The sequence below is a fragment of the Nilaparvata lugens genome, chromosome 7 (assembly GCF_014356525.2).
Source record: "Nilaparvata lugens isolate BPH chromosome 7, ASM1435652v1, whole genome shotgun sequence".
Classification (NCBI taxonomy): Eukaryota; Metazoa; Arthropoda; class Insecta; order Hemiptera; family Delphacidae; genus Nilaparvata; species Nilaparvata lugens.
Window position 1 is genome coordinate 35,107,923 of NC_052510.1, and position 13,013 is coordinate 35,120,935.

Genomic DNA, 13,013 nt, shown 5'->3' on the forward strand with positions numbered 1-13,013 from the left:
GTTTTTTTTTCAAAAAAGTCAAACCTTCAAGAGCGGATATCTCAAAAACTAGGAGAGATATAGAAAAAGTTGTGAGATAGATATTGTAGGAAATCATGTAAGCTTTAATTTTGTATGTAACAGTTATATCCGTAAGATACATAGTTTTTGAGTTATAAGTGAGAAACCAAAAAATGGCATCTTTGAACCACCCCACCCCCTTATCACATGGGGAAGGGGTGGGAACTTTTGAGATGTTTACCTCCTTATAACCTAAACAGAGCTGCGGGGTCAAAAATTGTCTTCCAAACTTTTCCTTCTTTACCCTCTTTTGAGCATTCATTGCCTGGACTATAGGATAGCTTGTAGTTTAAGCAGCAATTAATCTAGCCATTGACATGTCAAATTTTGTCATCAATAACAAACAACAAAGCACGAGGCTATTCAAGAAAAACTTACTCTTACAGTGTTTTAGTTCAAATATCACAATTCGTTCATGATAACTAAATTTTGTGAGACTAATTAAATTTGTGATGGCAAAATAAAAAATCTGGTGTGGTACACTCACACAACTTTCCTTGCTCATATTTGAAAACTAGGATCAGACTTCTGTATATGTGTATGAATATAATTGTTTTCAGAGTACTTTTACTTTCCTTGCCCTATTACCATAGGTAAGGAAAGTATTGCTTTCCGAAAAAAATTAAGGTACCCCAATTTCTAAATTTCTATACGTTTCAAGGTCCCCTGAGTCCAAAAAACTGGTTTTTGGGTATTGGTCTGTATGTGTGTGTGTGTGTGTGTGTGTGTGTGTGTGTGTGTGTGTGTGTGTGTGTGTGGTGTGTGTGTGTGTGTGTGTGTGTGTGTGTGTGTGTGTGGTGTGTGTGTGTGTGTGTGTGTGGTGTGTGTGTGTGTGTGTGTGTGTATGAGTGTATGTGCGTCTGTGTACACGATATCTCATCTCCCAATTAACGGAATGACTTGAAATTTGGAACTTAAGGTCCTTTCACTATAAGGATCCGACACGAACAATTTCGATCAAATGCAATTCAAGATGGCGGCTAAAATAGCGAAAATGTTGTCAAAAACAGGGTTTTTCGTGATTTTCTCGGAAACGGCTCTAACGATTTTGATCAAATTCATACCTAAAATAGTCATCGATAAGCTCTATCAACTGCCACAAGTCCCATATCTGTAAAAATTTCAGGAGCTCCGCCCCTTCAATGCAGATAGATTCCCAATTGTCAGGCTTCAGATACAATTGAAACAAAAAAAATCAAGTGGAGTAGATTGAGCATGAAAATCTCTTCAATTAATGTTCAGTAACATTTTCACCTAAAATTGAAAATAAGCTTTAAATTCGAGAAAATGTGATTATTCAATTGCAAATTATTGTTGATTCTATTAAATCATTCACTATGAAGAGATAGCAGACCTCATGTGTGTCTCCAGCGTTATTGCCCTGTCACCAGCTGGCTCAAATATTTGAATAGTAGACTTGAGATGCACGGGAACACTAGCGTCAGTGATCAATTTTCATAACGGCAAGGAAAGTTGTGTGAGTGCGCCACACCAGATTTTTTCCTTTGTGTAAATATTGTAAAATTCAATGATTTTTCTTAGTCTTCATTTTTTTAAAGTCGTCAAAACAGCTGTTCTACAGATGAAATATCTCGACCATGTGTTCTTTTTATGAACTGCGCTACCTACCTACCTCATGCACGAGAAGGAGGTTACTAAGTCTATTTCTCAAGGATGGGTGGACCTCCCATTAGTTTCCCAGTAAGGAAACTCATGCCAGTTGATAGACCTGATAAATAACTATACAGGATAATGAATTTGAAAAAAATCGATCAAGTTATTTTCGAAAAAATCGTGAAAACCATGGTATTTTTAGTAATTATCCGCCATTTTTCTCAAGAATATTACGGAGCTCCTGCAATTTTCCCAGAAATGAGACTCATGTCAGTTGATAGGGGTTATAAATAGCTAGCTATCCATGGTATGAATCTGAAGAAAATCGTTAGAGCCGTTTTCGATAAAACCGTGAATAACATGGTTTTTTAGTGATTTTCCGCCATTTTTCTCAAGAATATTACGGAGCTCCTACAATTTTCCCAGAAATGAGACTCATGTCAGTTGATAGGGCTTATAAATAGCTATCCATGGTATAAATTTGAAGAAAATCGTTAAAGCCGTTTTCGAGAAAACCGTGAAAAACATGTTTTTTTTTAGTAATTATCCGCCATTTTGAATTCAATTTTATTGAATTTCTTATTGTCGGATCCTCAAGGTATAAGGACTTTCAGTTTAAAATTTCAAGTCAATCGGTTGATTAGGAATGGAGTTATCGTGTTCACAGACATACACATACACACACACACACACACACACACACACACACACACACACACACACACACACACACACACACACACACACACACACAGACCAACACCCAAAAATCATGTTTTTGGACTAAGGGGACCTTGAAACGTATAGAAAACTTGAAATTAGGGTACCTTAATTTTTTTTGGAAAGCAATACTTTCCTTTCCTATGGTAATAGAGCAAGGGAAGTAAAAATGAGTCAATATCCAGCAGATGCAGTTTCAGTGACAATTTTTCTCAGAACAAGTATCAAATTTTAGAGAGCAGTTAGCAGCTTATGAGCTTACTTGTAGGATCTACCGGTTCCATGTCCCAAGGACTCATATTCTCCTGCTCACAGTTGTCCCACTGGGTAAAGTAGGACAGGAATTCCGATTGGGCGTCTGATCGCCTCGACAAAATTTTTCCCCACCACCATTTGTCGTCAATCATACTCCTGAACCTGTCACCTGCAAAATATAATTATTGAAAATCTAAATATAAATTCCACGGTTCATTTCGAATCTACTTTCAAACCAAATAAAACGATCATGTTTTTCAATTTATCAAGTACTAGCCGTCAGGCTCGCTTCGCTCGCCATATCCGTCTAGCCAAGGGGCTCCGCCCCCTGGGATCCCCGAATGGATCGTCTAAAAATGAGATCAGCGGGCTCGCTCCGCTCGCCTGCATTTTTCATTTGAGCATGCCTCATTCCATCAGAAGTAAAATAAAGATAAATAAAATAAAATAGGAAACAAGAAACCAATATAACTATTATAGCCCAGTCAATAAAGGTTTTTTCGATCCGAAAATTAAATAAAAGCTGAATCTTTTACCATCGATAGAACCCTCCCAGAGGGTCATTCTCCCAAAAGTCCCAAGAAATCCTCTTGGAGCTTTCCCCCCTAGACCCCCTGAAAGTTGAAAAATGCAGGTAATCACGGAAAATCAATTATCTCTGTACCCATTGATTGGAAACAGTTCTATCATATGCCATTCGATTCGTTACATTATGGACTACAATATTAGTTATATTCATTTTTTCAATAAAAATTACAGTTTTCTTGATAAAATAATATATATGTAAAAATTTAGGGGGTTTACGATTTGATTTTTTTGTTTTCTTCGATTAACTTCAAAGCAAGTGGTTTTAAAGAAAAATGAGCAAAATAATTAATGTAGCCAGTCTCATTGCAAATCCATTGATGTATATTGTTATGTATTTGCGATTCGATTTGACGCCGTGGAAGGGGAAACAGTCGACGCGGAACGGCGTGACTGACTCTCTTAGCCATAGTAAACAGCAAACTGGAAATCAATTATCTCTGTAACCATCAATCGGAAAAAATCTATCATATTCCATTCGATTCGTTAAATCAAGAACTACAATATTAGTCGGATTCATTTCCTCAATAAATCGAACAGTTTCCTTGATAAAATAATATAATGTAAAAATTTAGGGGTTTTTCGATTTGATTTTTTTGTTTTCTCCGATTAACTCCAAAGCAAGTAATTTTAAAGAACAATGTGACGAATAATTATTGTAGCCACATTCATTGCGAATCCATCGATGTATATTGTTATGTATTTGCGATTCAAGTTAACGCTGTGGAAGGGGAAACAGCCGACGCGGCTGACTCCCTTCAGCATAGTAAACAGAATAATACTGCTATCTACATTGCATCTCATTTACACTATGGCGCTCGAAACAATTAATTTTGTCTATTGTTTTGACATGCGCTGTATATAGATTTTCACTTTTCAATACTCTAAAAAATATTACAATTTTCTTGATTAAAAAATAATAATAATGTCGAGTGACCTGGCTGGCTCAGGTCTGGTGTCAGAGTTTTCAGGTCGCAACTGATCAATTTCAGGGCCTCTGACATGACCTTACGACTGCTTTTTAGGCAGCCGGGAATTTTCTTGATTTAACCGTGCTCATGATAGAAATCAGGATTTCGTTGTTTGCCCACAGAATCTATTATATTAATTTGAAGTGTGCCTTCTCCATACGAGTCAGAGGTAACACAATTTGATAACTCTAGTTTCAGATATTGATGTTTTTCAACGAAGTTTCATGATATATTATGTGTCCGACTCCTTCATTTTATCCTTATTTTGTGAAAAATGAAGATTCAAAATTTCTTTTCATAGCTTTTCTTGTGTTTCATATTGTTTCATCACTCTTTATAATTTAAACACTTGATAATGGAATGAATATCATCAGATCACGTGAACAAAAAAAAAGGGTGGGCCTACCTGAGATACTATATGATAACACTGTACTCCTGATAAGTTGAAAATTTTCAAGCTGGAAGTAGATTAATTTGTTGCACATTCGGTTCAAATATTAACAAATGTTACCAAATATTACCAATATTATCACATATAGTGAGAACGAATTACTCTGAAGCTTTCTATTCTCACTGAACATGAAGAGGCAATACCAACCCAGAATCGCAGTTCCGTTCAAATCATTATAATCAGAGCTTTCAAATTCATCTCACAATTTCCCTATTTATCCTTATCCTGATTCAGAATAAAGTAGTTGATCTCTATAATCACAAAAATCAATGTACAGGACCAATAATAAATAGTAAAAATAAAAAAAATCTAGTAATAATGCAACTTTTTCTAGTTACGAATTTCAAGGCTCATAAAATGACTTTTTCTCAATCACAGGCAGAAATCCCAATGATCATCATAATAGTAATTCAATGAAAATTGTTTGTATTGTACATTGTTCGACGTAAGATAAGCTACATCTTTAAGGTAATCAACGTATTTAGGATTATCATGTTTATGAATGAAAGCGAGACTGTGATAGAAGATTAGTCAAACTGAAATATAAACATTATAAATACAATGCATATTTCTGATCAACTATAATTACAAATGATAGTATCAAGCCGAATGAAATTGAGCAACTGAATTTCAAAGTTACTATCCACTGTTCAAATCGCACTGTGATTTCCTTTTACTTCCAAGTGGATTGAATTGCCTCACTCTTCAACGTAACAATTATTGTAAAAAAACCAGTGGAATGAATGTGAACGTCATCCAAATTAATAGCATTTGAATTTCAATTTTCAGATCATGAAATTCATAGAAAACTAATTCTTGAGAGAATAGTGATGAATTGCAAACAGTGCAAGTAACATTGATACGAAGCGATACAATGAAAATCAACATCGATTAATTTAATACTGGACTTATCAAATTTATATTACTGTTAATTTATATTATTTATGAAGCTTATAAAATGGAAAACCAACATTTTAAATTTTCTCTACTGGAGCAAAACATCGATAGAAAATAAAGAAGAGCCCATTATAAGCACAATATACTTGTGTACTAGAATTCACTTGAACTAACTCATCACTTCAACCCTTCAATGATCACAATGAACTAGAATGGTATAAAAACCATGAAATTGATAATGAGGTACATTTTTCAAATAGCTCCACCCAACTAAATCTGTGACTGCTAAGTCATAAGAAATCATGTTCAATAGATTTAATTTGAATGCTTCAAATAGAAAATGTTCTATTCTTTTGGTGCCCTAATCAAAATTAATCGACATAAAGAAAAGCTTCTGCCAACCTTGTGTAATGAATGACAAGATGCGAGTGGAGGTGAAAAATCGATATGTTAACAAAAATAATAGAAGATGATGAATCATCTTTCAATGAATCTTATACGGTAGGGTACTTTGTGGTTAAATGTGAAACACTTTCATGATCTTCCTACCTTTTATGCATGCTTACTCTTCTTTAATTTGTATATTTGCATGGCTTTCATCTTTAGAATCTACTCAATTTTCATATTGGACTGTCTAAAATAATGTAGATTCAACTAGTAAGAACGGAAGATAAGCTACTTTACAGAGAGAATCATAGAGAGTTTCAACTCAACAAGCACAATGTATACATTTTTTTATCCCTCAGCCGTCATATATATTTGGCTCAAGTGAAGGTATATTATCAACCTGGCTTGGAGAATATTAACTGTAGAAAACAGCAAACACTGCACGCTATGATTTTTCAGGAAATTGCCACTGTTAACACTATTGTAATCTATGATTTATCTCAGTTTTTGACATTCATAACTTATGATAAGTTTTAGCATAGAATTATGATCATACACACATATTTTAAATATGTATTATATTATGATTGTAATAGTATGAATATTTTATCGGTTACAAACATCTTTCGGTTACAAAGATATTCTTTGTCTGTCACAGAATGCATGATTTAGCACCTATATAACAACAAAATGATTTTAGAGAATTTAGAGAATTAAAATGTGAAAAATTAGTTTCATCGCATGTCAAAACAATAGACAAAATTGATTGTTTCGAGCGCCATAGTGTGAATAAGATGCAACTTAGAAAGCAGTAGGCCTACTACTGTATTTTACTGTTTACTATGGTGAAGAGAGTCAGCCATGCCGTACCGCGTCGACTGTTTCCCCTTCCACAGCGTCAAATCGAATCGCAAATAAATATCAATATACATCAATGGATTCGCAATGAATGTGGCTACATTAATTATTTGTCTAATTTTCTTTAGATTATTTGCTTCGAAGTTAATCAGAGAAAACAAAAATCAAATCAAAAAACCCCTAAATTTTTACATATATATTATTTTATCAAGGAAACTGTTCGATTTATTGAGGAAATGAATACGACTAATATTTTAGTCCATAATGTAACGAATCGAATGACATATGATAGATTTTTTTCCGATTAATGGTTACAGAGATAATTGATTTCCAGTTTGCTGTTAACTATGGCTACGCGCCGTTCCGCGTCGACTGTTTCCCCTTCCACAGCGCCAAATCGAATCGCAAATACATAACAATATACATCACTGGATTTGCAATGACAGTGGCTACATTAATTATTTGGCTTATTTTCCTTTAAAACTACTTGTTTCGAAGTTAATCGAAGAAAACAAAAAAATCAAGTCACAAACCCCCTAGATTTTTACATATATATTATTTTATCAAGAAAACTGCTAATTTTATTGAAAAAATGTATAGAACTAATATTGTAGTCCATAATGTAACGAATCATATGGTATATAATAGAACTGTTTCCGATCAATGGTTACAGAGATAATTGATTTCCCGTGTTTACCTGCAATTTTCATGTTTTAGGGGGCTGGGGCGGAAAGCTCCAAGGGGATTTCTTGGGACTTTTGGGAGAATGACCCTCTGGGAGGGTTCTATCGATGGTGGGAAATTCAGCTTTTATTTAATTTTCGGATCGAAACTGCTTTTTTGGACCTTCATTGACTGGGCTATTAATAATATTCGAAAATCCTGCAAGAAATATCAATAGAAAAGTCGGATAAAAAATAAATCACCTTGAAACATTCCTTGATAAAGGAATGTTGAGCATGATTTCGTGACCAAATTTGATAGAAAGTTCAATATATTGCATTACTAGCAATTATCTTGATGAATACAAATAATCCTTTGAGTAGGTAAAACTAGACTTATTAATGTTGTGCATTCAGTAATATGTGTAAGATATGATCAATCTATTACGTTTTTAGGAGTATTTTATTTTCTTCTACGAATCGGTTTGAAGTTTATATAATGTAATGTTATGCGAATTGACAAGTACCGGAAAATTCTAAGGAAGTAAAAATATGAAATACAGTTTTACTAACCCACATCCCAGTTGCGGGCAACAGCCGTTTCATAAGTTTGTCGTAGAACAAGAAAGTCAATGACATCAGGCACATCGTGGTATTTTATAGTAAATCTATCACCAGTCAGTCTGCCGTTCTGCTTCATAGCTGCCAAGCGTAAACAACACAATCTTGGAGGTCGAAGCTCATACTTAATACCAATGATCTTCACCAATTCAGGCTCCTGTCCGTACAACAAGCACAAACATCATTCAATCAAACACTCAAAACAAAGATATGTACGTACAACAAATAATTTATAGCAGTCATTTTATTCTGTCAGAATCAACAGTGGGAAGTACAAAATTAGATATGAATGGATCATTAATTAAAGTCAAACACTGGAAACACACTTGTGAATAATGATAACTGAGGGTCAACTCACACTTACGCGACTCAGGTCGAGAAGAGACTCTACTCTAGTCGAGAGTATGTGTTTTCAAATGGTGACGTCGCGGAGACTAGAATCGACTGGTCTGATTGTCACCATTTGGAAACACACGCTCTCGACTAGAGTCGAGTCTCTTCTCGACCTGAGTCGCGTAAGTGTGAGTTGAGCCTTATTGTGAATCTATTATAATTATTGAGAAATATTTTTTAAAAGTTGAACTTTACCTTGATATTAATTTTTCCCCACGGCGTTATCTGAGAGGGTTGTAAATCGTATACTCCCCTGTTTTTTACAGCATCCAAATACATTTGATAGCCTTCTCTAAAAAATAAAACCTCATCACCCATCTGAGGATAATAGGGGAACTTCTTTGGTATAACTTCGGAGAGCCATTCCGATGGACGGTAGAGTTCAGGTACTTCCTGTTGAATATGAAACAGAAAATAATTACTATGATAACAGAATAAAGAATTACCTGAAAACATATTATAAATTGTGAAAATTCATGTTGAATGGGCAATTATTTCAGTTGTGCCTAACGTACTACTTGAAAATATTAGGCTATTGTTTAATATTAATATGTACACTAATTGACTGCACTATAGAAGCTAGATCCACTCAATCGCCGTTTTTCTGTTGCAATATTGATATTACTGTCTACTGATGTATAGTCTACAAATGTTGCTGTATTATTCTAATCAAAGCTGGGAATATCGCTAGTATAGAATAGGAAAAGAACTGGTCCAAAAACATATTAATTGAGGAATGAGGATGAATGAACGTACCACCACATTGGGCTTCTTGGCGTTGGCGGTGGAAGTGCTGGGTTCGGGGGCAGAGGAGGCGGCGGCGGCCACCGCAGGTGCCTTGGGCAGCTTGGCCTTGTTGCAGGTGCGCTTGTTGCGCTTGGGCGGCTCCAGGGCGGCGCCGTGGTCGGCAATCCAGTCTGAGTAGTCTGAGCTCGACGAATCTGAACTAGAACTGTCCATGTCCTCCGAGCGAGCCGTCGAGTCCTTGTGACTTGACGAGTCTTCGCTCGCACTCGGGCTCAGTGCTTCGCCATCCTAAACAATAATCAAATCATTCAATTGATTTAATTTAATACTTGATAGTTTTTTTATAGAATCACTATTTGAATTTCCAATATATATAGTAAAATGTTCATCTTCATTAATTATATAATATGATGTTGTATATTATTTTTATGGAAATGGGAAAATAAATTTGATTTTTTGAATAGACTAGGTACCCTTTATATTTAGGTACTCTTAGATATATTCGATTATCAAGAGTTCAGTTTACTTCATCTGCAAAGTATACAATAACCAACACAAACGTCATCGTAATTATGCATCACCAAATTGATAACCAAACTATCTTATCAGGAAAATTTTGGATAGGATATTAGAATTGGACATTTTGTAAGATTACAAACATAATGTATGATGTGCGTATGTGTAGCCCAAGTACATATTACAGTAGTATTGATAAAATACGTATACCTATTGTTTAGTTGGATTGATAGTGATATAGAGATATTATTTTCGTTCAGAAGTAACCTATTCAACGTTTTTTACAATGTTTTTGAGACAACTGAGTCTCAGTTGTACTTAGATCTCTGTTTAAATCAAAAGGCTTTTCTAACCAAGAAATAATAAATGATGACTATAGATCTAATATGAAATGTATTGGCTCTCTTATTTGGAAGGTTTTGAATAGGATATTAGAAGATCATTGCATTTTGTATCACAAATCATGTATGATTTACACATGAGTAACTGAAGTACATTACACTAGTGGAAACATTTCACATGTTCAACTCAAAATAGTAGTCGTTTATATTCGTCGGATCCAGTAAGATTCTTCAAGAGTTAATCAGAATGTATGGTAAGAATTGAATAATTTCAAGAATGACCTCATTCTCATTTTGTAGCATATGTTCGACTCTTGATGCCCTTGTGCGATATGAATGTGTGTTGCGTTTGCGAGGTCTTTTCACGAATTCGGCTGACGTCATTGGAGCAGGTTTCAGTTCGATAGGTCGCTGCATCTCCCTGTTGTACTCTTCTATCTCAAAGTCAGCCGCCGCTTTCCTACAACAAAATCACCAATAATGGAATACCAATAATGAAAGAGGACGATGATTTCTTTTTTTAAATCATTATACAAATGAATAATCTCATTCATTCTGCAATGAAATGTTTTTAAACAGTTACAAACAAAAACTTTGCGTTGGTGCAGCAAATTCAATCTATTTGATTCAATCTATGTTTGTTTAGTAGCCTACTCTTCTCTAATTTGGACATTGTTTTCCGAACTGAGATTATATAACTGGAATTAATAATCTCTTGTGTAATATCAAACCTTCGAAAACGAATCTTTTCCAAATTATTCAAGAACTTTTTCCATTTATCTATCCAAGCAGTTTTTACATTCAATTCTTTATAATGATAAATTTAATGTAAAAGTATCTAGCGGATATATTTGTGGTCGAATCTGAATTGCAAATATAATGTGTTGAATAAAGTGATCTACTTACACTTTTTGTTTAGATATTTCTAACCGGCCCTTCTCCAGGAAAGGTATCAGTCTTCGTCTGGTCCATGTGAACTCGTCTTTTTGCCAGTTACCGCTTGACTGCCTTACTCCTTCAACATCGCCTCTGCCTCTGATGCCTGAAAAGAGATTGATAAATCATTCATCTATTTTAAAACTATAGCATTGATTCTAATACATACTTTGTATTGGATGAAATCGCTTCATCACTAAATTACCAAAGCACCATGCTTAACAGTAACGATAATATTCAATGGATAGTGATAATTATAACTTGATGGAAAAAATCTATTTATGAAAAACAAGTAGTGTAAACATTTTATTCTCAATATATTAAAATGAAAAATTTCAAGAGAAATATTTTAGTAGGAACATTTTCAGATTTCATTACAGAATGACAAAAAATAATATTCTATAAGATAATATTGAATAGAGAAATCAATTTAAGAGAACTTACGGAATTCAAAATAGAGACTCAATTTATGAATGTAAAGCTTCAAAACCGAATTTGTAATATAATTTTAAAACCATATTTACAACTAGAAGAAAAATATATTTTCAGAATTTCAACCTAATCATCAGCCATACCAGAATCACAAAGATAATATCTGATTTCATGGTACGATATTCGCCTCCACTTATGCATTGGTCCTTTCAGTCTCCAATACTAATGCTCCGAAAGCAATTCGAATAAAATACATGAGAATTACTTTGAAGTAACTTATTCGCTTTAAAAATGTAATGAAAAGCATCTTTTAATACATAACACTCTCAAAACAATTATAACCACCAACTGAAAGAATAGAGAATTAATCAATTCATGACGGAATTACCTTGAACAATAATTCAACTTAACAGAAGTGCAGCGTGACGCTTTCAGCTTAGCTATCATTCATTGATACCGAATTTTAATAATAGTCCAGGCAATGAATGCTCAAAAAAGGGTACAGAGAGAAATGTTTGGAAGACAATTTTTGACCCCGGAGTTATGTTTAGGGTAGTAAGGAGGTAAACATTTCAAAATTCCCCACCCCTACCCCCTGTGCTAAGGGGGTGGGGGTGGTTCAAAGGTACCATTTTTTTGGTTTCTCGCATATAACTCCAAAAATATGTATCTTAAAGACATAACATTTTTATACAAAATTGAAGCTTACATAATTTTCTATACTATTCACCCCACAACTTTTTCTATATCTTATCTAGTTTTCGAGATATCCGCTCTTGAAGGTGTGACATTTTTGAAAAAACACATTTGCCTCCTATTTTTTTCAATTTTTGCTCTTATAACTTTTTGAAACTCGATGGGAAAAATCCATGCTGATTATTTATTTATTTAATCATTCAGAATTATACAACTTACAGAATAGTACGACAGGCTTACGCCCAAAACGGTCCCAATTCTAATTTATACAACAGTCCAAATAATGTAGATAGGTTATGTATCACTTAACATTATTCAATTACACACTCGATTCATATTCAAAACACACAAAAATCATTTTTAAATTAAAAAATCACTTCTAAATTGAATTAAATCAATCACATTTAATTAGAAAATTCCAATCTTTGAAAAACCTATAAAATTTTGAGACCGAAAAGACAAACACACTATTTAGAACTTATTATGAGCTTATAGAGCATTGAATTCTATTCAATTTGATGTATAATTTCACACTTTTACGAATTTCCCTACACCTTTTGCTGCAGCTTTAGTCTTGAGTGTGAAATCTCCATTTTTGCAACAATAGACCAATTGACAAAGGTATTTGGAGGGAATGTTTTAAACACAATTTTTTACTTTGCAGCTTTGTTTAGACTAGTCAGGAGAAGATCGTATCAAAAGTCACCATTCCTAACTCATGTTCTAAGGGGATGAGGGTGGTTTAAAATTTGCATTTTTCAGCGTTCTGCTCCCACTCTAATATATTGAGAACAATGCGTTCAACCGACATAACTAACCATTCAAAAATGAAGCTTGATAAATTCTCTACACTTCTCGTTCATTGGGATTT

The 13,013-nt window shown here is 34.1% G+C and overlaps 1 protein-coding gene across 3 annotated transcripts in view; it reads right to left on the reverse strand.

Moving 5' to 3' along the window:
* The window catches only part of LOC111051052 (bromodomain and WD repeat-containing protein 3), a 124,336-nt gene that overhangs the window by 51,547 nt on the left and 59,776 nt on the right, over nucleotides 1-13,013 (reverse strand). For all 3 annotated transcript variants that reach the window (XM_039432624.1, XM_039432623.1, XM_039432622.1), the window contains exons 15-20: nucleotides 10,985-11,120; nucleotides 10,361-10,538; nucleotides 9,231-9,509; nucleotides 8,670-8,867; nucleotides 8,034-8,238; nucleotides 2,657-2,818 (exon numbers count right to left, since the gene is read on the reverse strand). In XM_039432624.1, the coding sequence (XP_039288558.1) occupies nucleotides 2,657-2,818; nucleotides 8,034-8,238; nucleotides 8,670-8,867; nucleotides 9,231-9,509; nucleotides 10,361-10,538; nucleotides 10,985-11,120 (1,158 nt within the window). The remainder of the gene's footprint in view (nucleotides 1-2,656; nucleotides 2,819-8,033; nucleotides 8,239-8,669; nucleotides 8,868-9,230; nucleotides 9,510-10,360; nucleotides 10,539-10,984; nucleotides 11,121-13,013) is intronic.